The 27,102-nt window shown below is 36.8% G+C and overlaps 1 protein-coding gene across 1 annotated transcript in view; it reads left to right on the top strand.

Annotated features, from left to right (window-relative positions):
- Nucleotides 1–19,719, top strand: part of LOC106091905 (inactive hydroxysteroid dehydrogenase-like protein 1) — a 33,097-nt gene extending 13,378 nt beyond the window's left edge. The window contains exons 2-5 of the mRNA XM_013258608.2: nt 16,521–16,643; nt 18,678–18,788; nt 18,901–19,349; nt 19,435–19,719. Coding sequence (XP_013114062.2) covers nt 16,521–16,643; nt 18,678–18,788; nt 18,901–19,349; nt 19,435–19,548 — 797 coding nt within the window. The 3' untranslated portion in view covers nt 19,549–19,719. The remainder of the gene's footprint in view (nt 1–16,520; nt 16,644–18,677; nt 18,789–18,900; nt 19,350–19,434) is intronic.
- The last annotated feature ends 7,383 nt before the right edge of the window (nt 19,720–27,102 follow it).

Genomic DNA, 27,102 nt, shown 5'->3' with positions numbered 1-27,102 from the left:
CTTGAGCCTCTAGAGAGCGCAATTCTTATCCGATTGCAATGAAATTTTGCACGACATATTTTGTTATGATATCCAACAACTGTGATAAGTATGGTCCAAATCGGTTCATATCCTGATATAGCTGCCATATAAACCGATCTGGGATCTTGACTTCTTGAGCCCCTAGAGGTCGCAATTATTAACCGATTTGCCTGAAATTTTGTACAACGGGTTCTCTCATGACCTTCGACATACGTGTCTAATATGGTCTGAATCGATCAATAGTTTGATACTACTCCCATATAAACCAATCTCCCGATTTTGCTTCTTGAGCCCCTACGAGGCGCAATTCTATCCGAATGAGCTGAAATATTACACAATGACTTCTGCAATGTTTAGCATACATTGATGGTCCGAATCGGACTTTAACTTGATATAGCTCCAATAGCATAACAGTTCGTATTCAATATTCTTTGTTTGCCTAAAAAGAGATACTGCGCATAGAACTCGACAAATGCGATCCATGGTGGAGGATGTATAAGATTCGGCTCGGCCAAACTTTGCGAATTCCCAAGTGGGTGCTATAGTATTCTGAATTCATTGTTTTATCCTTTTGCAGATAGTCAATCAATAAAATACCTTTGAAATCCCAAAAAACCGTTGCCATAACCTTACCAGCCGATTGAATTGTTTTTGCCTTCTTTGGGGCACTTCCTCCAGCTTCAGTCTATTGTTTGGATTGTTCTTTTGTCTCTGGAGTGTAGTGGTGGATCCATGTCTCTTTAACATTTATGAAACGAGGTTAAAAGTCCATTTTATTTGGCTTAAAACGATCCAAACAAGCTTGAGAAATGTTCATTCTTAGGCGTTTTTTGTCGACTATTAACAAATGCGGCACCCATCTTGTAGAAAGCTGTCTTCATCTGTAGTTCTTCATCCATACTCGATCATTTGAGTTCTTCAATGGACTCGATCATTTGAGATGCGCATGATATTAGCTATTAAACTCACTTTTATTCGTCGATCATTTAATACCATATCATGCACTTTGGCTATAATTTATGTTGTTGTTGCTGTTTTTGAACGTCCACTATGTGGTTCATCTTCAATGCTTGTACTATCACGTTTAAATTCAGCAACCCAATATTTTACTGTTGCATATGAAGGAGCACTTTCACCTAACACATTCACCATATTTTATTATGAATTTCTTGTCCCGATAAACCTTTTTTGTAAATATTTAATGACACCACGCTTTTTCAATTTTTCCATTGTAAAAAAATCGCGGATGCATCTTTTGTGAACACCTGTTTCTTTATAAAGGAGTTGCCAGATTGAAACAAAATTAAACATGTGTTCATAGCAGAGATGGAAGTTTCCAAAACACTTAACTTTTTTATGTTTATGTCGCGCTTTTTGTGCTAGGCTAAGAAGTTTCCGAAACGGCCTCGTAAAAGCCGCAAAGGTGCCTAATTTGACTGCAGTTTATAGCGACTATTAAGAAAATTCGAAATATGATAGGAAATTATAGTAGTAATTGCAGGGTATTTTGTAGTTAGTTAGTATGTTTTTTGGACTTACAAGTCAATTAAATTCTGTAAGTAACTTTTTTTGCTTTTTATTATTTTTTGTCCACATCATGCTTCTTCTCATAATGGTAACAAACGATTAATTTTCTCAGACATTAGTTATGTCTTGACATGTAGGATGTCTAATTTTATTGTTAGCATTACATAGCATTTTCTTGTGGACAGTCATTGCGAATTGTTTGGCTTAAATGATCTTTTACATATGGATATTTTAAATCTCATAAAAATGTATAGTTGTCTTAATTTTGCCTGTTGTGTCATGCATTATAAGTGTTATATGCAACAAAAAATATTTAATTGTTATTTGTGTACAATCAATGTTTTTATAAAAATTAAAAAAAAATAAAAATTTGCAACTGATGGAATATAATGTATTGTAAAAGTACAGTGGTGCACAGTTGAAAATATGAAAGTAGACAAGGATTTTAATTTACTTTAGATGATAACAAAATTTTTTAAAGATCCCACGGTGATAGAAAAAAAAACAAGATTGAAAGTTACCTAAAATGTGAAATTGAAGATTGTTTAAAGAAATATTGCTCTGTAAAAACTGGTTCACAGTGAACAGTTTGTTAAAAGTTTGTGGTTAAGATTTCACACAATCTGATGTGTTTAGTTCTTAAAAAAACCGATCTGAACCTTATACGACACGGATGTCGAAAAGCCTAACATAAGTCACTGTGTAAAATTTCAGCGAAATCGGATTATAAATGCACCTTTTATGTGGCCAAGACTTTAAATTGAGATATCGGTCTATATGGCAGCTACATCCAAATCTGGACCGTTTTGGGCCAAGTTACAGAAAAAATGTCACTGACTCAAACTTCAGCGAAATCGGGCAATAAATGCATCTTTTCTGGCCCCAAAACCTTAAATCGAGAGATCGGTCTATATGGCAGCTATATCCAAATCTGGACCGATCTGAGCCAAATTGAAGAATAATGTCGAAGGGCTCAACCCAACTCACTGTCCCAAATTTCGGCAACATCGGACAATAAATGCGCATTTTATGGGCTCAAAACCTTAAATCGAGAGATCGGTCTATATGGCACCTAAATCCAAATCTGGACCGATCTGGGCCAAATTGAAGGAGAATGTCGAAGGGCCCAACACAGCTCATTGTCCCAAGTTTTGGCGACATCGGACAATAAATGCGCCTTTAATGGGATCAAAACCTTAAATCGAGAGATCGGTCTATATGGCAGCTATATCCAAATCCAGGGGCTTAACTTAATTCACTGTCCCAAATTTCGGCGACATCGGACAATAAATGCGTCTTTTGTGGGCCCAAAGCTTAAAATCGAGAGATCGGTCTATATGGCAACTATTTCCAAATCTGGACCGATCTGGGCCAAATTGAAGATGTATGTCGAAGGACCTAACACAACTCACTATCCCAAATTTCAGCAGAATCGGATGGCCTTTAAAGGCTGTAGAAGCCACAATTTTGGTCCGATCCTTACAAAATTTGGCATGATGTGCTTCATTTGACCTTCATATGTGTGCAAAATTTCATAAAAATCGGTTCAGATTTAGATAAAGCTCCCATATATATCTTTCATGCGATATGGCTTTTTAAGGCTGTAGAAACCACAATTTTGATTCGATCTTTGGCATGGGGTGTTTTTTTCAACGTCTTCATATGTGTGCAAAATTGGTCCATATATAACTTTCATCCGATATGGAATTTTATGGCTATAGCTGCCACAATTTTGGTCGGATTTTTACACAATTTTCGCACGAAGTGTTTTCTTTGAAGTTTCAATACGACTGCAAAATTGCATAAAAATCGATTCAAATTTAGATATAGCACCCATGTATATCTTTTATCCGATATGGAGTTATAAGGCTATGGCAGCCAAAATGATGATCCGATCCTCACCAAATTTGGCACGGGGTGCTTAATTTGACGTCTTCGTATGTGTGCAAAATTTCATAAAATTCGGTTCAGATTTATATATACCTCACATATATATCTTTCATCTGATTTGGCTGTAGTAGGCACAACTTTGGTCCGATTTCTACAAAAATTAGCGTGAGATGTTTTAATTAAAATCCCAATGCGAGTACAATTTTATAAAAATCGATACAGATTAAGACCTAGCTCCCATATATATCTTTTGTACGATATGGACGTTTTAAGGCTGTAGAAGTCACTGTTTTAGTCTGGTCTTAACAATATGTATAAAGAGGTGTTTTTCGTCCGAATTTGCATAGGACGTTTTATTTGACGTTCCAATACGTGCGCAAAATTTTATTAAAATCGGTCCTGATTTGGATATAGCTCCAATGTATATATTTTAACCGATATGGACTTTTAAGGCAGTAAAAGCCTTAAATTTGGTCACATCTCTACAATATAGGGCGTGAGATGTTCTAGTCCTTGACGTCCCAGTATGTGTCATCAAAATTGTCACAGGTTTCGGTATAACTCCCATATAATATAGATATAGCCTTTTAATCCAAATTCGTTGTCCTATCGTAGGAAAATCTTACAAGGTTCTATTTGATATTCCAATAGGTATCCAAATTAAAGTCTGACTAGATTTCGGTATAAGTTCTACATATAAAAAGTACTACGTACACCAGGTGGTGTAGAGTCGACTCCGCCCGAATTTTGCCTTTCCTTACTGCTTTGGACATATTTTCGTAATCCTTAAACCTGTACTGAATATTTGACACGTGGAGAATGTTGTAAGTCATGTAAAAGACGTATATCAAAAGCACCCGTTGGATGGGACATTCCTAAATACTGTGTCTACATTTTTCTGTACAAAAGTTTTCATGTTTCATCACCTGAACAGAACTTTGCTCTCCAAAAATTGTAAAATTGAATTTTTGATCTTTGTTTTTTTTTTCGATGTTGTTTAAAATGAAGAAGAAACTAATTTACATATTTTAAACGAAAACAATTTACTGTGCATATGTCAACATAGAAATTTGATATTGTTTCATCATCCAAATGGAATAATCAATGAACATATAGTGGCTTGTGACTTAAAACTAGTTTTGTGCATATATAAAATACACTGAAAAAAGGAATACCAAAAAGAAAAATGAAGAGGGCCACACAATGAATTCTTAAACTTCCAAAGCAAATAAAAATAAATAACAAATTTTAGGTGTATTCATAACAAAACAAGTAAAAGAGTGCTAAGTTCGGCCGTGCCGAATCTTATACACCCTCCACCATGGATCGCATTTGTCGAGTTCTTTTCCCGACATCTCTTCTTAGCCAAAAAAAAGGATAAAAGAAAAGATTTGCTCTGCTATTAGAGCGATATCAAGATATTGTCCGGTTTGGACCACAATTATATTATATGTTGGAGACCTGTGTAAAATGCCAATTCGAATAAGAATTGCACCCTTTGGGGGCTCAAGAAGTAAAATAGAGAGATCGATTAATATGGGAGCTGTATCAGGCTATAGACCGATTCAGACCATAATAAACACGTATGTTGATGGTCATGAGAGGATTCGGTGTACAAGATTTCAGGAAAATCGGATCATAATTGCCACCTCTAGAGGCTTAAGAAGTCAAGAACCCCCATCGGTTTATATGGCAGCTATATAAGGTTTTGAACCGATTTTTTATTTGGCATAGTTGTTAAAAGTCATAATAAAACACGTCGTGCAAAATTTCAGCAAAATCGGATAGGAATAGCGCATTCTAGAAGCTCAAGAAGACAATTCCCCAAATCGGTTTATATGACAGCTATATCAGGTTATGGACCGTTTTGAACCATACCAGGCAAAGTTGTTGGATATCGTAACAAAATACTTCGTGCAAAATTTCATTTCAAATCGGATAAGAATTGCGCCATCTAGTGGCTCAAGAAGTCAAGACCCAAGATCGGTTTATATGGCAGCTGTACCAAAACATGGACCGATATGGCCCATTTACAATCCCAACCGACCTACACTAATAAGAAGTATTTGTGCAAAAGTTCAAGCGGCTAGCTTTACTCTCTAAGTAAGCGTGCTTCCGACAGACAGACGGACGGACGGACGTACATGGCTAGATCGACATAAAATTTCTTGACGATCAAGAATATATTTACTTTATAGGGTCTCAGACGAATATTTCGAGTAATTACAAACAGAATGACGAAATTAGTATACCCCCATCCTATGGTGGAGGGTAAAAAAAACACGTTAAGCTTTTTTTGTATAACAGAACATAATTGTTCATCACACTCGAAATGTGATGAATGAATAAAAGACCCGTTAAGCCATTCTAAGTCAACGCATAAATTAGTGTCCGAATGTTATTGCAATGCAATTTTTCCCATATTTCAGGTTCGATTAACTCATAGAGAATCCAAACTTGGTTCACAATGAAATGATTTTTGTCACGCTTTGTCAAAACTATAAAAATCAAGTTGAACGCATATGAAATGAGGATCGCGTGGGCGTTATTCATGAGGTTCATTGGCCATAGTTTCAGCAAAAAACGACTTATATTTAATGAACACTAAATGTATGGTGCCATTAATAATTGCGTAGCAGGTATCGTGTTTAATGTGGCAGGTAATTTTGGCGAAGATCACTTTTTATTTTAATATCAAGACAAAAGAAATAAATAAAATTAATTAAGTTGGGGAAAGCCCATCGCATGATACCATACACCAGCCATAAATGAATTGGAATTATGTTTGAACGAGGCATGGAGGCAAAAGTCGGAAGGTGCCGACTATATAATGTCCTACTACATTGCTTGTGCCTACTATCAGTTTACCAAAATATACAAAAGAAGGAACTTCGCCACCGGTACATTTATCTTACGATGTAATCTTTAAAGAGATCGATTTATATGCCTTCAATTTCACATCCCCTTCAAAATATGTTAGTATGTCTTAAAATTTGTCGTTGTGCTCCTTACAGATGTTCTCGACGCCTTCATAACTAACCACTGTGCCATAACGCCACTTCATCTAACAAAAAAAAATGCAATTCGAAAATTCTTTTTTTTAAATTTTTTCCCTCTTCGTCGAGGAAAAATAAATTGGTCAGTATGGCTATTTTTAAATTGTTGAAGTCGATGGATGTACGCGAGCACACCACAGGTTTTTCCTTTACCTCTCGGTTGAATGGTAGTCCAAATGATATATTGAACTCGAAGATGACCCAAATCTCATAAATTTGAAACTAAAATTGCTGGTGGTGTTTAAAGTCTATTCAAAAGAATGCCAAGAAAATGAATGTCGCAGTGCTATCATTATCATGTCACTTGACAATTGTTTTGAAATTAATTTATTTCACCAACAGCTAATAAAAAAACTACCGAATTACTTGCATACATATAGAAATGAAGAGAGTTGGGTCGCTTTCATTCTCAACGGTATTTAATCCCAAAGAAATTTATGAAATTTTGAAAAGTATTTCATGTAGATTAACACATTCGCATAAATAATGATGTTGGCAAAAAATTTTTTTTCTAAATGCATAGGTAAAAATTTTAATGCTAGGGCTTATTGGGAAACCCCAAATTAAGGAATTAAATTCGTTAAAATTTTATAAATTTTTAAAATATTTATGTTTCATTGCTATATTCTACTGTACAACAGTCCAAAAATAATTAAAAGCACTCAAAGTAGTTTCAAAATATGAAGCAATTAGATGGTCCGTTACACGTCGCTAGACCCATAAATGTTCGTCCTTCGAAAATTTTGAGAATTTTTAAAGACCAAAGAGTCTTATTATGTTTCCAACGACGTACATGTGCGTTTGGTTTTTTTTGCCTAAAAGAAGGATATTAGGTTGTACTCTACTTAACTCTACTTTATCTCTACTCTACTCTACTCTACTCTACTCTACTCTACTCTACTCTACTCTACTCTACTCTACTCTACTCTACTCTACTCTACTCTACTCTACTCTACTCTACTCTACTCTACTCTACTCTACTCTACTCTACTCTACTCTACTCTACTCTACTCTACTCTACTCTACTCTACTCTACTCTACTCTACTCTACTCTACTCTACTCTACTCTACTCTACTCTACTCTACTCTACTCTACTCTACTCTACTCTACTCTATTCTACTCTACTCTATTCTACTCTACTTTACCTCTACTCTACCTCTACTCTACCTCCACTCTACTCTACTCAACTCTACCTCTACTCTACCTCTACTTTACCTCTACCCTACCTCTACTCAACCTCTACTCTACGTCTACTCTACCTCTACACAACCTCTACTCTACTCTACTGCTACTCTACCTCTACTCTATCTCTACTCTACCTCTACTTTACCTCTACCCTACCTCTACTCAACCTCTACTCTACGTCTACTCTACCTCTACACAACCTCTACTCTACTCTACTGCTACTCTACCTCTACTCTATCTCTACTCTACCTCTCCCATACCTCTATTCTACCTCTACTTTACCTCTACTCTACCTCTACTCTACTCGACCTCTACTCTACCTCTACTCTACCTCTACTCTACCTCTACTCTACCTCTGCTCTACCTCTACTCTACCTCTACACAACCTCTACTCTACTCTACTGCTACTCTACCTCTACTCTATCTCTACTCTACCTCTCCCATACCTCTATTCTACCTCTACTTTACCTCTACTCTACTCGACCTCTACTCTACCTCTACTTTACCTCTACCCTACCTCTACACAACCTCTACTCTACTCTACTGCTACTCTACCTCTACTCTATCTCTACTCTACCTCTCCCATACCTCTACTCTACCTCTACTCTACTCGACCTCTACTCTACCTCTACTCTACTCGACCTCTACTCTACCTCTACTCTACCTCTACTCTACCTCTACTCTACCTCTGCTCTACCTCTACTCTACCTCTACTCTACCTCTACTCTACCTCTACTCTACCTCTACTCTACCTCTACTCTACTCTACACTACTTACCCTACAAATCCGAATACCCCTCCTTTAATGTAGTGGTTTTTCAAGTGGGCGGCTTTCAAACATTTGATCCGAAATAAAAGATGATTTTTTTCAAAGCAGTTTTTTTTTAAATTCTTATTGAAATTGAAGAATTGTCCTTCGCCATTTTGCAAAAGGCAAATTTTACCAATGAACATTCCACTAAGGAACAGGGGCAATCTTTTCACATATCAGTGAGGGTAGTCCCTCAATGATAAGGGGCTTCCTTTTTATAGCCGAGTCCGAATGGCGAGCCGCAGTGCGACACCTCTTTGGAGATAAGTTTTACATGGCATATTGCTCCAATCGGTAAACATGTCCTATTGGGGAGCCCGCAGGCACTGAAGTCAAAACTTTTGTATAAAATTCACCCAGAGAAATCATTGGTTGGAATTCGATTATAAGAACAAAAAGATAATAATGTCAAAAAAATTTCAATTGTTTGAACCGCAGTTTGGTTATTTGCATAGTTCAGTAGCTATTTTAACCAAATGCAAATTTTGCCCATGAACATTCCAAGAAGGAAATTGGGGCAAACTTCTTACATATCAATGAGTGCAGTCCGATTCAAGTTTAAGCTCAATGATAAGGAGCCTTCTTTTTGTAGCCGAGCCCGAACGGCGTGCTGTAGTGCGACACATATTTGAGAGAAGTTTAACATGGTCTCCCCAGGATTCGAACCCAGGCGTTCAGCGTCATAGCCGGACATGCTAACCTCTGCGCTACGGTGACCTCCTTAAGCATGCTATCTTAACCACGATACAATGAATAGGGTTAAAAGAAGATGCTACTTAGCGATACATCAGTTCCATCAATCATATCCATAAAAAAATAATTCATTTTGATTCTGCCGTTTGTAACAACAACGTTTAATTTTTTGCAGTACCACCAACGAGTTAGCACAACACTCTGTAGTTTTGCTTATTACACGACCGGTAGTTGTGATAACTGCCATACCGCAGTTCTGCTAACCCCTTACCGGTAATTGTGCTAACTATCCTTCTGACAGTTATTACCGCATATAAAATCTTCACAAACCACTAAAGAATTCGGAAACCGAGGTTCGATTCCCCCGGCCGGCCAAATTTTTTATACCCTCCACCATAAGATGGGGGGTATACTAATTTCGTCATTCTGTTTGTAACTACTCGAAATATTCGTCTGAGACCCCATAAAGTATATATCTTCTTGATCGTCGTGACATTTTATGTCGATCTAGCCATGTCCGTCCGTCTGTCCGTCCGTCTGTCTGTCGAAAGCACACTAACATCCGAAGGAGTAAAGCTAGCCGCTTGAAATTTTGCACAAATACTTCTTATTAGTGTAGGTCGGTTGGTATTCTAAATGGGCCATATCGGTCCATGTTTTGATATAGCTGCCATATAAACCGATCTTGGGTCTTGACTTCTTGAGCCTCTAGAGTGCGCAATTCTTATCCGATTGGAATAAAATTTTGCACGACGTGTTTTGTTACGATATCCAACAACTTTGCCAAGTATGGTTCAAATCAGTCCATAACCTGATATAGCTGCCATATAAACCGATCTTGGGTCTTTACTTCTTGAGCCTCTAGAGGGCGCAATTCTTATCCGATTTGAATCAATTTTGGCACGTCGTGTTTTGATATGATATCCAACAACTGTGCCAAGTATGGTTCAAATCGGTTCATAACCTGATATAGCTGTCATATAAACCGATCTGGGATCTCGACTTCTTGAGCCTGTAGAGGTCGCAATTATTATCCGATTTGCCTGAAATTTTGTACGACGGATTCTCTCATGACCATCAACATACGTGTTTATTATGGTCTGAATCGGTCTATAGCCCGATACAAGTCCCATATAAATCGATCCCTTAGCACGCTTTTACTTGTTTTTTGTTATTTTTTCTTTAAATTTATTTAAGAAAATTCGGCTTAAAAGAATATGTATTTCTTATTAAACATTTTTTAACAAATGGTTTTATACTTTTTCTTATTTTAAATTAAATGAGAAACTTATTACAATACAGTAATGCATATGTATCATCATTAAGAAAATGATGTCGGTAGACTAGAGGATGCGTGAAAAACTATCAAACATGAAATCATGAGTTCAAAACTCGATCACCGACAAAACTAAAGGGTGATTTTTTTGAGGTTAGGATTTTCATGCATTAGTATTTGACAGATCACGTGGGATTTCAGACATGGTGTCAAAGAGAAAGATGCTCAGTATGCTTTGACATTTCATCATGAATAGACTTACTAACGAGCAACGCTTGCAAATCATTGAATTTTATTACCAAAATCAGTGTTCGGTTCGAAATGTGTTCATTCACCGTAACGTTGCGTCCAACAGCATCTTTGAAAAAATACGGTCCAATGATTCCACCAGCGTACAAACCACGCCAAACAGTGCATTTTTCGGGATGCATGGGCAGTTCTTGAACGGCTTCTGGTTGTTCTTCACTCCAAATGCGGCAATTTTGCTTATTTACGTAGCCATTCAACCAGAAATGAGCCTCATCGCTGAACGGTGAATGAACACATTTCGAACCGAACACTGATTTTGGTAATAAAATTCAATGATTTGCAAGCGTTGCTCGTTAGTAAGTCTATTCATGATGAAATGTCAAAGCATACTGAGCATCTTTCTCTTTGACACCATGTCTGAAATCCCACGTGATCTGTCAAATACTAATGCATGAAAATCCTAACCTCAAAAAAATCACCCTTTAATAGAATTAATTTAAAGGGTAATAAATCGAGAGAGAAAAACGCAAGGGAGAGCGCCAGCAAGCAGAAAAGAACAAATAAGCGCAGCGCAACTGAAAGAGGAAACAAAGCTTAAAGCAATTTTTGTTTTTGGTGGCATGACATAATCTAAACAACACCAACGTTGGTTGTCACAACTGCAAAGTTGCGGTTGGCAAAAAAATTGGTTGAGGCAACAAAGCTGTTTTCTGGGTGTTCATACTCTTCTCCACAATAGCTTTCATTTGATATCCATATTGCCCCAATCCGTAAACAGGTGCCGTTGTGAATTTTCAGATTGGATGGTGTTTTTGGGGTTAGGGGAAGGCCCGCTCCCCTTTCGATAAAAAGACTTATATACCCTGTAACTATCCGAAGCAATCTGTGAAAATTTTAGGAAATGCGGTTTAGCCGTTTTCGAATCTATACGGAACAAAAAAATACACTTTCGATCGAGATTCCTGATATAAATTTCCAAAAGTCTCTCGAGGATCTTAAGAACGACAGAAGAGGAACTTGTTTGTCCTATAGTTTCTCCCGAAAGACTTGTTGCTTGGTTTTCACGCCGTAGGGATTGAAACCAGCTCCCGTCACCTTGTGATATATAGTTATCCAAATCAGAATTGTTCAAAATTCCAATGAGGAGCCACATGGCGCAAGGTGCTCACTGCTGTAGCATAGCAAGTGATAATAAGTCGAAATAATCTTCATTGTAGTATCATTTCTTCAATCATCAACCATGATTCAGCACTATGTCGTGTGAGAAAGCTATTGATACCATTGGAATTCATCAGTCTGTTGATCAGATTCAAAGTGTTATTTCAGGTCATCAGTGCATGACGTATTGTACTTCACTCGTATGTTAAAAATCAGAATAGAAATTAAATACAAATTTTCGGAAAAGTACGCCTTCCTCAAACTTAACCTGCACATGAATAATAAAACATCTGTAACAAGTTTCTCCTCCATAAAGACTAAAACGTGAATACATTTGAACAACAGACACGTGGACATTGTCTGAAAGCATATACACTCTTTAAAATATGCTTAGCAACATTTAGTTGAGCAATATTTACTTGTGTAAACCAAATACCTGAATAGTAAATTCGTGGGATTGACTTAAAAAATTATTAAATACATTGAAACAGAATATGATTATCACACGTGGCATCCAAATATACATTTTGCATAACATTTGTGGTATCCAAAGTCCATTCAATATTCATAAATTCCCATATCAACATGAATGTTTGTAAACTAATGTCTCATAGAAATGGGTTCTAAAATGACCAAGTCTAATGAGAAATTCTTGTTAATGGTCATTGACTCTTACAAATGTTTCATTTTATGGTATTTTTTCATTTTAACTTCTGTTGTTCCTTTCTTTGTTACCGAATAACAGTTCCATATACATTAAAAATTTCATTTTCTTTTAACCAACAAACAACAAAAAGTTATGATAGTGGACTTGGTCTGTTTATGCCGTGAGCCGCTGATACAGGTTTATGCATATTTTGGCTAAAATCTTCAATAAATGGACTGCATGAACAACTAACCGGCTTTTTACGCTACGTTTAAGCTCTGTTATGTTTTGGATTCGCCATGTAAATCATGCGTTTCTTCATTTTGCTTTACTACTACTTTGCGTGTCTCCACCAACATTTGTTTATATTTTGGTTGCTAGCTTTTTAGCTTCAGGCTTGAAATAATTTTTAATTTTATTTTTTGATTTTTCTTTCATTTTATTTTCATAATTTTATTATGGTTACAATGATGACCGGGTTTATGACGTTTGCTTGAGATTGAGCGTTGTCATGCTGTAACTCCGAAACGACCTTGCATTGTTTATTCTCCATTTTGAGGGTAGCTTCAAGTCTGGTTTATCTACTGGTAGTACTTCACATTTTGAAGTTTGTCTTCCTCTTTTAATGCGTGTAATTGCTTCATTCAAGAGTTCAGTTCCCAGTGCCAGAGGCAGTAATTAAAAAATTTCAATTTCACGCAATGCTGAGTGAGATGAAGAGCAAAAGTCAAGTTCAAGATGACAATTAACAGCGTGGAGACATTCAGTGTCAATGTATACTTATCTGACCTAGTGGCAACTAAACAATTTTCGCGTAGTTTTTATCTAGAACTAGAGAATAATTAGACAATAAAAGCGAAACTATGACTTTGATTAACTGATATTTAAGTATTTAAAAGGATGTGCCGAAGTAAAATCTCTATAATAAAATGTATAAAGAACAATAAGTGGTTGGTATTTTTAGAGAATGTCCAACAAAAATGAAAAGAACTAGAATATAATAACATCAAAAATTCCACAAAACCGACTATATAATATCCTACACAACTTAGTATGCTTGCACCGCAAACATTTTTACCCTAACTTTAAATATTGAAACCAAAGATAAAGAACTAAATTTAACACCGACGCTTCAAAAAATATTAACAGCACCGAATACACTGTAGTTGACAGCTCCGGACTTTTATTAGAATCAAAAACTATATCAAATTATTTCTCAATTTAAATTGCAGAAGTCGGTGGTATTTTCTGCATCTTGAACTTTATAAAGCCATAAAAACAAGTAAAAAGGCGTTAAGTTAGGCCAGGCCGAACTTTGGATACTCACCACCTCGGGTTTATATGTAAACCACCTTTCGTCAAAATCCGGCGAAAAATGCCTACCTTATGCCCCTAGCAGCTATATCGCAATATGTTCCGATTTGGACCAAATACTTATAAGAACAGGTCATTGTTCCATTGTGTATAACAAAATACTGGTCTTTTTAGTAGCTACATATATATAGAAATAAACCGATCTGAACCATATACGACACGGATGTCGAAAAGTCTAACATAAGTCACTGTAACAAATTTCAGTGAAATCGGATTATAAATGTTCCTTTTATGGGGCCAAAACTTTAAGTCGAGATATCGGTCAATATGGCAGCAATATCTAAATCTGGACCCATTTGGGCCAAGTTGCAGAAAAATTTCGAAGAGCCTAACTCAACTCACTCTCCCAAATTTCGGCGAAATCGGACAAAAAATGCGCCTTTTATGGCCCCAAAACATCGAGAGAACGGTCTATATGGCAGCTATATTAAAATTTGGACCGATGTGGGCCAAATCGCAGAAGCATGCTAAGGAGCTTAACTTAACTCATTGTCACAAATTACGGCGACATCGGACAAAAAATGCGCCTTTTATGGGCTGAAAACCCTAAACCGAGAGATCCGTCTGCATGGCAGTTATATCTAAATCTGGACCGATCTAAGCCAAATTGAAGAGGTATGTCTAAATACGCCTTTAATGGGGCCAAAACTTTTAATCGAGAAATCGGTCGACATGGTAGCTATATCCAAATCTGAACCGATCTGAGCCAATTTGGAGAAGAATGTTAAAGGGCCTAACACAACTCACTTATTTCCGCGAAATCGGACAATGAATGCGTCTTTTATGGGCCCGAAAGCTTAAATCGTGAAATCGGTCTATATGGTAGCTATAACGAAATTTGAACCGATCTAAGCCAATTTGGAGAAGAATGTTGAAGGGCCTTACACAACTCACTGTCCCAAATTTCGGCTAAATCGGACAATGAATGCGTCTTTTATGGGCCCTAAACCTTAAATCGGTCTATATGGTTTCAGCAAAATCTGATAATAAATGTAGCTTTTAGGGGCCTAAGACCCTAAATCGGCGGATCCGTTTATATGGGGGCTATATCAAGATATAGTCCGATATTGCCCATCTTCAAATTTAACCTGCTTATGGACAAAAAAAATTGGTGCAAAGTTTCAGTCCAATGTCTCAATTTTTAAAGACTGTAGCGTGATTTCAACAGACAGACGGACGGACATGGCTAGATCGTCTTAGATTTTTACGCTGATGAAGAATATGTGTACTTTATAGGGTCAGAAATTGATATTTCGATGTGTTGCAAACATGATGACAAAATTAGTTTACCCCTATCTTATGGTGAAGGGTATAAAAATCAAGTGTCATTTACTCCAGTTTTCAAAACGCCAGATCTCGGACATGGGTGCATCAATTTAAGCGAAATTTGGTTTGCATTCTTATGGTAACCCGTGTTGAACAATTTTGGATTAAAGCAACCAGGGGAACGCCCTACCAAAAAACCCACCCTAACGGACATGTTTACCGATTGGGGCAATTTAAGTATCAAATGAAAGGTTTGTGGAAGTAGAGTACGAATCTGACATATAAATTTAGGACCAAGTAACTGAGGATGCACCCCACAAAACCAACAACCGACATGACATGTGGCTGATCAGAATTTGGGACTCAAATGAATGTTCTTTGAGAGTACAGTAAGAATGTGATATCAATGTTTAAAGCAATTGTCTAGGGCTACCCTCCCCCCCAAAAGAACACGTAGGCAAACGGGGACAGTTTAATGCTCCAATAACAAATATTCGGTATTAGAGAACGAATCTGATATTAAAATTTTTAAATAAGACCCTGGAATACCGCCCAATCCCAGATAAAAACTCCCAATGGCTCTTTTGGAGTAGAATAGGAATGGATTTTTCAAATTTCGGAAAAGTTGGGAGCCACTCACCTTCTAAAACAGGAAACGGATATGCCAATGGGGTCAAAATGCGATTCAAGTGTGAAATCATTCGGAGTAGAGTACGAATCTTACATTAAAATTCGGGACCAAGTATTTGGATGCCACCTAGACCCGGCGCCCATAAATCCCCAAACACAAAAATGTTGGCTGATTGGTAACTATTTAATAGTGTAACTAAGCACAGCGAGCCATTGAGTTCCTATACATAAATAAATTATCTCAATTATTCCATATCCCAAATTTTTTTATGTTAAACAGAATGCTCCACCTATTTCCAATATACCATTCAATCTAAGTCCCATTTTTTTTTTTGAAACATATCAAAACATCTTTGTGTTTACCTCAAATATGTTGCACAAACATTATTTACTCGTAGCCACCGTGACCAATGTTTTTGGTAGACTAGCCAACTGCAAGATGTTATTATTTCGTCACTACTTACTCAGTTCAATGGAAGGAAAATCCATCCCCACCGAAAAAGCGCAAAATTTAAGTATGTTGCAGTACCTACTTTGTTTGCTAATTAACATTTTAGTGTTAATTACTTGAATTTTTTCTGGCCCAGCTTAGGCTTTTGCTTGTTCGCTTTGGTTGTGCTATTTAGAGTTAACGATTATTGCAAGCCACCATTTGTGTTTGTGGTATTTTGTAAGCAGATCTTCTTTTATTTTTCAACTCATAAAAATGTTTGTTTTTTTTTTGGTTATTTTTTACAGTTGTGACGGGAGCTACAGATGGCATTGGCAAGGAATACTGTAAAGAGTTGGCAAAACAAGGCCTTAATGTGGTGCTGATATCACGTACCAAAGCCAAGTTGGTGGAAGTGTGCAATCAAATTGGTAAGTTTACACAGTGTAGAAACTTAAGGCTAACAATTTATGATCATAAAAAGCATAACAGTTTTTAAAACATTACATAAAAGCATTGAATCCACAAAGTTCAATATTCAGGATAACAAGTGAAAGCGTGCTAAGTTCGGCCGGGTCGAATCTTGGGAACCCACCACAATGGTTTACATGATAGCTATAACAGGTTATATACTGATTTGGACCGTATTTGGCACAGTTGTTGAAAGACGTAAGAGAACACCGCATGCGAAATTTCAGCCAAATCGGACAAAAATTGCGGCTTGTAAGGGCTCAAGAAGTCTAATCGGGAGATTGGTTTATATGAAAGCTTTTGGGTTGCCCAAAAAGTAATTGCGGATTTTTCATATAGTCGGCGTTGAAAAATTTTTTCACAGCTTGTGACTCTGTAATTGCTTTCTTTCTTCTGTCAGTTATCAGCTGTTACAATTAGCTTGCTTTAGAAAAAAAGTGTAAAAAAATCATATTTGATTAAAGTTCATTCTAAGTTTTATTAAAAATGCATTTACTTTCTTTTAAAAAATCCGCAATTACTTTTTGGACAACCCAATATTTATCCCATGGGACACACAATTTATCCACCTCCTTCTTAGCATATGGTTTATCCAGTGTCTAAGGACCGGATCCACCTGGTACTGGTCTAAGGATGTGATCAGTGTGTCGGTCCGCACATTGTAAAAAGCCCTTTAGATGTCAATGCATTTCGAGCTAAATTTTCAGATATTGTGGTAGTCGTCGAGGAAAGCGTTGTAAGTTTTGGCAAGATTGTCAATAAATGCGCTTGCAATCGCTGTAGAAGTTCAAATCAGGCGATATATATAAATGAGAGCTATATCTAAATATAAACCGATTTCCATGAGATTCACCAGTAATGTCGAAAGTCATAAGAAAATCCCTCTTGCTAAATTATAAGAGAATCGGCACTTTATTGCAATATTTCTCAAAATCGCTCGCACCAACATATTTATGGGAGCTATATCTAAATCTGAACCGATTTCAAGAAAACTTCTAAGATATTGTGGTAGTCGTCGAGGAAAGCGTTGTACAAATGAGGGCTATATCTAAATCTGAACCGATTTTTATGAAATTCACCAGTAAAGTCGAGAGAAAATCCTGGCAAATTTCGAGAGAATCGGTTAACAATTGACTTTTTTATTGCATTATTACTACAAATCGGACGAACATATATATAGGAGTTGTATCCAAATCTGACCGGATTTTTTCCAATTTCAATAGGCATCATCTCTAGCCCGAAAAATATGCCTGTACCACATTTTAAGACGATCGGATGAAAACTGCGACCTGTACTTTGTACTCAAATTAACGTGGACAGACAGACAGACGGACATTGCTAAATCGAATCAGAAAGTGATTCTGAGTCGATCGGTATACTTATCAATGGATCTAGCTCTCTTCCTTCTTCCCAAATTCACTAAGTTATAATACCCTGTACCACAGTAGTGGTGTAGGGTTTAAATATTCTTTCATCAAGTCTATATAATATAAGAATTACTCCATTATCGGATTAAAATTAATATGAAGAACAGTCGCACTTAAATCAAGTGCTAAAAAGGCTTAAATCAAAGCTTTAAAAGAAAAACATTTCAAAGTCAACAAATTTGCTCATGATAGAGGATATCATAAAATTTACTCCTTCTGTAATTTAGGAAAACAGCGCTTAAACTTTTTTGTGTACATATTAAACAAATTTTAATTTTAGATTAATACGCATGTTTTCAAATTGGTCTTTTAAAAATTTAACAAGTTGTAAACTTCCTTATCACTGTCAAGTCAGTATATGATTTCAAAAAATCGAGTTAACTCAACTTAAGTTTTTAATTACTTGTAACATATTTTGTCGATGTTGTATACTTAGTCATGGATATGGTAGTTGCACTAGTGTAATCTTTGCACATTGTATCCATGGTAGCATGTTAAAATGTTGCCAATAATGCTTTTACAAAACATGCAATTTGTTTTTATTTGTATTTAAAATTTCCATTGCAGAAGCTGAACATAAAGTAAAAACGAAATGGATAGCGGCTGATTTCTCTAAGGGCAAAGAAATCTATGGGCACATAGAAAATGAGTTGGCTGGCATACCAGTGGGAATTTTGGGTAAGTATTCTGAGCACCCGTAGTGAATTGATGAAAAATGAAAAACAAAATCTTCACGGCAAACCGATCATATACATGCTATGTATTATTTCTCTCTCTCCCCCTCTCTCAGTCAACAATGTGGGCAAGATGTATGATTATCCTGACTCTGTGGAAAATGTACCCCAGGAAACCCTGTGGGATATCATCAACATTAACATTGGCGCAATCACCATGATGTCCCACATGGTCATACCACAAATGAAGAAACAGGGCAAGGGTATCATTGTGAACATCTCCTCGGGCAGTGAGCTGCAGGCCACACCCTACATGGCAGTCTATAGTGCCAGCAAACGTTTTGCTCGCACCTTCAGTCTGGCCATACAACGTGAATTGGCCGAACACAATGTCGAAGTGCAGTGTGTAACGCCCCTATTTGTGGTCACCAAGATGAATCAGTATTCCGATACAGTGATGCAGGGAAGTCTACTGGTGCCAAGTGTAACAGCCTATACACGTTCAAGTGTCTTTACCTTGGGCAAATCAAATGAGACTACGGGTTATTGGTCACATGGTTTACAGGTAAGAATGATAACGACTACACACAATACCCACTATAACTCAAAGCATTCATAAATGTGATGTGTTATCTTCTTTTTCTTCCCAGTACTTCTTCATGAAACTGGTACCCGAAAGACTGCGCACTCGTATTGGCCTCCAAATGGGCAAGAAGCTGCGCCAAGAGTATCTGCAAAGTCAAGGAAAATCCAAAGCCATGTAACCATGTAATTACTGCCAAAAGATTCCCGCTGTGAGATTTGTTACAAGTATTTTAATTATTTTTAAGTTACCCTAATTAAATATCTATTTTAGTTTTTAAGGTCTTTAGTTATAACAACTAGACGAGTAACCCTTGTTTTAGGTAATGAATAAAAAAAGAAGAAATCGTTAATGTTTAAATCTTTGAATTCTGTAAACGTTGTAACATGTTGCACAGTTACAACTCAGGCAATTAAAGATAACTATAAATACAAAAGCCAATTGTCTTCATAGTAGGGAATTGAAATAAGGTGGTGCATATCTTAAGCGGTATATAATCCATTACTTCCCTTTAAGTTCGAATCGTATAGTTTTCCTATGCCCTAGTGTATATTTTTCAATACTGCAAATCTTATTAACTCCTCATTATTACCTCTTTGCGTCAATGTCATTGATCTAACGAGTAACTTTGCCGCCTTTCTAGCACTGATCGTTCGTTTGTGTTAATGTTGATACTCTTTCAAAAGACAGCGTACTAAAAATATCTAATTGTTTCAAAGATAATATTGTTTACTACAATAAATACCCAAATGTCAAACTAAAACCCTGGTGTTTCATTTCTTTTTGCACTTCTCTTCATCCACGTTACATACGCAACCTTACAATGACTTTTTCATTAATGGATGTGAGTGTGATAAAAGATACCTTCGCTCAATGAAGCATTTCCATCGTAGAACGATTTTTAACTTGATTTTAAGAATTTATATACTTAAAAAGTAGTTTTTTTCGTAACTTAAAGACAAAAAATATATAGACTTTTGGAAAAGGATTAAGTGCGTCCTAAGACATTAATGTTTAAAACGTAAAGATGTTAAGTTTAAAAATACGGCTTTTCGCAAAAGAATGATTTTCGAGGCGAAAGACTGTGTCCGTTAGTATGTAGCGACTGAAAGACAACATCGTTATTTTGAATATTTGCCAAACCAAATTTACTCCATCAAGGAAAGGATCTTCATCACACAATTAAGTCCCTGTTCCTTAATGGAATGTTCGTAAGGAAATTCGCATTTAAAATGAAGAAGGAGAGTATTCCAAAAAGTCTGGAATTTATCCAAAGATGAATTTTTTGCCTTCAGTTCGGAACTGGAAGTTAGCCAATCATGTGTGAATTGAAAAAATTATTGTCCGAATTTTAAAGATTCGAGCCAAATTCTAGCAAACTTAATTTCAAGATGATAAATTTTCCAACTTTTTAAGGGAATATTCCCATTGATGGAAAAAATGTTCCTTCATATTAAAGATTTTTTATTCCAAATGGTAGGTTAATAAATTCTTAAGTTTGCGTCTTGTTATTAAAGACAAAAGTCTAAAATTGAGATCAAAGTATCTTTGGAAGTTAGGAAATTTACCTTGGGCAAGGTAACACTGAACCGTAGTTAAAGACGCAAAATAGTCTTACAGATATAATATATAACATAATAATTGGACAGTCAACTATGAAGTAAAAAAGAATCAATCACCGATGAAAATTAAATAAATGTTCATGTCCGTTACTAAATAGGAAACTTAATTTAAAGATAGCATTTTTATTTTAAAGTTTTGGCTCGTATTCATTGTCAACGAATAAGGAAAATTCTTGGGTCAATTTTATCAAGCCCATGTAGAAGAGAAAGACCTTCGTGATAGCAAAATCGACTATCAGGATGTTCCCCAAGAGGTCGCAATGAACCTTAACCTTGTGAGTGACAAGAAAGAAGGATCGTCGACTCTCACTACGGCGGCATGGGATAGATCTGAAGCCAAGTTGTCTTGTTTTGGAAAATGTGCTTACCTGTGCCTCAAATCAGCACAAGCGAGGTTTACCGTGGTTTTAATTCCGACTCCTGCAAAATACTTCAATGTTCTGACTTCGCAGCTCTGATTTAAGGGTTGTAATATGTTTGGACCATTTTCAATAGACTCACGTATCCCCTATTGTTAATTTGTAGTAATAATACATGGGGTGCCGGAGAAACTGACTTATTTGAAAGGTCAATAAAACCAAAAGTACTTCAGTTATAGTTTTAATCCTTTTTAATAATATTTAATACATTTTATACACTACACCACCACTGTGGTACATGGTGTTATATATTTGTGCATTTGTTTCCAACGCTTAGAAAGAGAAGAGCTAGTCTCATATACCAATCTGCTTAGAAACACTTCCTGATTCGATTTACCTATGTCCATTAGATGGTGAGAATACTAATCTAGTCATTCCGTTTGTAAAACCTGGAAATATTTATCTGTGACCCTGTACAGTATATGTATTCTTCATTGTCTCGATATTCCGAGTCGACCTATTCCCTCCGTTGGTCGAAATCACGTTAGCGGTCGAACGAATAAAGATATCCGCTTGAAATTTCAATAGATACTTCTTATTGATTGAATTGGAGGCCACCGTAGCGCAGAGGTTAGCATGTCCTCCTATGACGCTGAATGCCTGGGTTCGAATCCTGGCGAGACCATCAGAAAACAATTTTCAGCGGTGGTTTTCCCCTCCTAATGCTGGCAACATTAGTGAGGTACTATGCCATGTAAAACTTCTCTCCAAAGAGGTGTCGCACTGCGGCACGCCGTTCGGACTCGGCTGTAAATAGGAGGCCCTTTATCATTGAGCTTAAACTTGAATCGGACTGCACCCATTGATATGTGAGAAGTTTGCCCCTGTTCCTTAGTGGAATGTGCATGGGCAAAATTTGCATTTACTTCTTATTGATATAGTTCGTTGCGAATTGTATATGGACCATATCAGCTCTGATTTGGGTATAGCCCCCATATGAATCGTTCATCCGATTTGGCTGAAATTTTGCACGTAGTGTTCGGTTGTGACTTCCAACTACCGTGCCAAATATGCTCTAAATCGATCTATAACCTGATATAGCTCCCATATAAGGCGACCTCTCGATTTGACTTTTTGAGTCCAATTTGACTTTGAAGAAGTTTTGTTTTGTTATGATTTCCAACAACCGTGCTAAGTGAGATTTAAATCGGTCTACAAGCGGTTTTCTTAAGCCCATTGATACCGCAATTGTTAACCGATTTGGCTGAAATTTTGCCCGTAGTGTTTTATTATGACTCCCAACAACCATGCCAAAACAACCATCCAAATAGGTATACGACCTGTTAAAGCTTCCATATAAATCGATCTACCGATTAGTCTTCTACGACCCATAGGGAAACCAAAATAAAGACTCACCGACCGCAGGGGGATCGCACCCAAAGAAACAACGATGCTAAAGGTCATACACATTAACCTGAACCACTCTAAAAGGATTAAGTAGCAGCAGTTACAGGTTGATTATCATGTACGCCTGCGTTCTAATTCCGGCAAGAATTTCAGTATAAATTTTTTAGTGGCGGCCATCTTCGTCGTACTACCCCAATTTAAGACAGAAAGTCTCTTAGGAGTCTGAATTGGCCACTTGATGACCTTGGCAGATAACATGATATCTTAAGCCTGATATCATCCTCTTTCAACTTAGCAGAGAAGTTTTACATGGCTGTGTCTCTCACAAAAATACTCAGCATTAGTGAGCAGATTTTTTTTTTCTGATGTCAGGATTCGAACCTAGTCATTTATCAAATTTATCTTCAAATGTTTAGTTTTGAGCTATTTTTTCAATTAATTTTTAGTATTTTTTATTTTTCATATATTTTTAAGATTCCCATATTTCATGATTCCTTGTCTTACCACATATGTACATGACGTGAGATGTTGTTGCATTATACATAATGCAAGACAACATCGGCAATGGTTGTTGCCACTGCTGCAGTTGTCCATGTGAAACCTGAATATTGGCTGTAAAGAAAACAAGCGTTGCATAACTTTTTACAAAAACTTTCGATTTCGTCCGTAACCAGTTTTAAATGCAAAAATCTCTGTTCCACACAAATAATCGGCCAAAGAGTGGTTGACCGTTTACAACGAAAATGGTTTTAAGGGGAAGAGAGCACTCATATTATAGGCTCAAATCAAATGCTTGATTACTTTTGCAACTTCAACTGCATGTCAACCAAACAAGACAACTTAAAGTCTTCCTCTGCAAATACTACGATGCCAAATGGTTTGGTCTGTCGAACCAACATTGTTCGACTATTGTCGTTTAGTGCGGTAGTGACATTAATTGAAAATAATTATCGTCAATTTTAATTTTTTTTTATTCACTCATATGATGTGAAAATCCATTACCATGACTTGACAGAACCCAGATGTTATTGCACCGCATTTTGGTAATGTCAAAGAATTGTGCCCTTGAATGTTACCAGCGGAATGTATGTCGATTTCCAGAAGTCTACAAATCAAAACAAACTCTTGCCATAACACAAACCGCGAAAACGAGTTATGGGGGGTCTTGTCTTTTTGAAAGCATAGGAAACATTAAAATCTACCTTGCATTGTCATATGTGTCTATCTGTCTGTCCATATGTACATAGGTACTCTTTTAAAAAAAAAAAAGATTCATATTGCGGTTGTGTGTTTAATGACGATTTTATTATTATTATTTTTTTTTTTGGGAGGCGGGTTTGGTTTATTGAGCCTTTGTTACTGTGCAGTTATTGGCCTTTAATGTACCTCCGGTGTTTGTCTCTCATTGTTATTGTCGTTTAGCTTCATCATAAATCAAAGACTGTATGCATGCTAACCTTGCATTAAATGCCTTAAGTAATTGAAATAAGAAAACAAGTAAAAACGGCATTAAGTTTGGTAGGACTTATATTTTGTGTACCCATCACTATGGATCTTCGCGGAGCTTATGATAATTAGATATGAGGGATTGGTTTATGTGACTTCTGTAACAAAGATGTATATATAGGTATGATATTCCGCAAGGGTATTTTGAACTCTATGCTCTGAATTCAATAGAAATTGGATAAGAAACAGCTCCGCCCTGAGCTGAAAAATAAAATCGTGAAATTGATCTATATCCATAGAAAAAAATCAACCACGGCGTAGTCAAATTCATCACACTTTTTCATTGAAGTCAATCACACACAGGTGTTATCACATCAACCTCAAATGTTCCTAAATCAATAACAGTTTTTGTTTTTAATGAAACATTCAAAACGGTCCCCAGTATTCTAGTTTTAGTAGTCTATTGTTCTAGTTTTGTTAAGGATTGCAAAAAGTTTTTATGTGCTGCTGAGAATTGAACCTACATTCCATCCATCCCATGTAGTCTTACAACATTGCACCACAGACGCCTATGTATACACAACTTTCATAACGATTGGTACATGTTATTGATGAGTTCACAAAATCATCCCCGTATGTTGTCAATATTTTCAACAACTCATGTTTATGATAATAACACCATTGCTGCTTAATTTTGCTACGTCATTTTTTTGTCAGTGCACATGGAGGTGATATCGACAAGTGAGTCAAATGTACGAGGGAATGAAAAATCCACCAAGGAAAATGGGAAGTCATAAACACATTCCCATAGTTTGTTTTCATATATTTGGATTAGAATTGCTTCTCGTAAATCCTTAAAAAACCAAACTTAAAGATAATACTACGGGCCGATTCGAACATCCAACAGATTTTTGATGTCATAGTTGTCGTCATCATGTAAAATTTCAGCCAAATCGGATGAAGAAGTCAAGGTTCACGATCGGTTTATATGCCAAACATGGACCGATATTGCCTACTTACAATTCCAACTGACCTACACTTATAAGAAGTATTCGTGCAAAATTTCAAGCGGTTAGCTTTACTCCTTCGAAAGTTAGACGGACGGACATGGCTAGATCGACTTAAAATGTTAGACGATCAAGAATATATATTTCTTAAGGGGTATAACAATAGTTTATGTAAGAGGGGCAGTAAATCCCTACTAATTAACCAAGTGCAAAATAAGAACAATTCTAAGTAAAATAACAACAATGTCTAGGCTGAAAGAAGGAACAGGATTTTCTTACACTATCCATGTGCTGCTTTTCCTATGCCCGCGGGCAAAGGAATCTATGTGCTGTTGTGTGTTCTTGCCCATCTTCGGTACCTTTGCGTCCTGTCATTGTTATTGAGGTGACATGTCAGAGAACTGTCTCCTTAAAACAGAAAGTCTATACTACAGCAGACCCCGTTATAAACCAAGGAGGTACTCTACCATCTCTTCAACACCAAGACAACCTTCAATTTGGTTCAGTAGTTCGACAAATGGCGAATAATCGCTTTGCTCACCAAGGATGAACCCATTCAGGAATATTTTTTCAGCTCCTCATTTCCCGCAATATCCTCAAGTATTCATGTGCAGTTGTTCGTTGTTGCCGCTCCTCTAAAATTTGTTCAGGGACTATATACAGCTGCAGCGCACATCGACCTTGCCGTTCTTTCGATATTGGTAATTCCCTTCCCAAAAGTTCGATCATAATATAATTCGTTAATAACTTGTCTGATTGACCGTGTACTTGTGCTAAAGTCAAGTGTATAGGAGTAGACCTCAAATTCCGTCCTGTCTCCATTTTGAACCCATCAGTGAAGACTGAGGTCTCATCTTTCTCAAATATGGTATTCAACGGTCACTCTTTCATTGCGAGAAAAACGAATTATGAGGAATCTATCTCGAATCGGTGCTAGTGGCACATCTGTGATCTCTGACTGAAAGACCATACACTCGTTCAGCAGTGTTAATGACATGGTGACATTAAGTTGATTGGAGTAGACAAACCGCAATCTTGGAACCATTAGTGAAAACAAAGGTCTCGCTTCCAAGCCAGTCAGCGGTATGAACTTCATCCGTCCCGTGACATAACCTATAACTCATATTCTTCCTACCGAATATACTCCTGCGGATGCAGAAGGCGGTCAGTATCGTTCGGTTTCTTTATCAAGTATTCCTCTTCCAAAACATTATCGAATTGTGGACTGGGCTAAGGTATTTTGCATCTTTCGGCATCTCCAGAGTGATCCTGACCAGAGATGGGAGGTTTACATCCGATATTTTACATCTTTCAGTGATAAGCACCTCGTCCCCCTCTCTGTAGCCCATCTCGATAGTTTCCGAATTGAAAATTCCATGATTTTGCTGATCGTCGACTGAAACTTGTCTCAATTCATCAAAACTAGTTTGTCCGCATATGAATTAAATTTCAGTTGCTATTGTCCCACGACTTATGACCTCACCATCTCCAAAATTTGCTGTGGTTGGCCTCTAGGGTTGGTACTTATCCCGTCCCAGATGCTACTTTTGAATTAAACAAATAGCTAGAATCAAGGTCACCTCTCGACAGACGAAGATTACACTTTACAAGACATTGACACTACCTGCGTTGTTGTATATGATTTCGAGGCATGAGTAGTTGTGAAAGCAGTAGAGACAGTGCTCGGAGTGTTTGAGAGAAAGATTCTTCGTAAAATTAATGTACCAATTTGAATTAATGGAGAGTTTCGACGTCGTATGAACCACGAACTGTATGAGCTGTATGATGACGTGAGCATAGTTAAAGGTTTCAAAATACAATGGTTGCGTTGTCTAGATCATGTTGTTAGAATGAATGAAGAAGCTGCAGCGAAAAAGTCTTTTGAAGACTATCA

Source organism: Stomoxys calcitrans, chromosome 3, assembly GCF_963082655.1.
Source record: "Stomoxys calcitrans chromosome 3, idStoCalc2.1, whole genome shotgun sequence".
Lineage (NCBI taxonomy): Eukaryota > Metazoa > Arthropoda > Insecta > Diptera > Muscidae > Stomoxys > Stomoxys calcitrans.
This window is presented reverse-complemented; position numbering and strand designations above follow the sequence as displayed.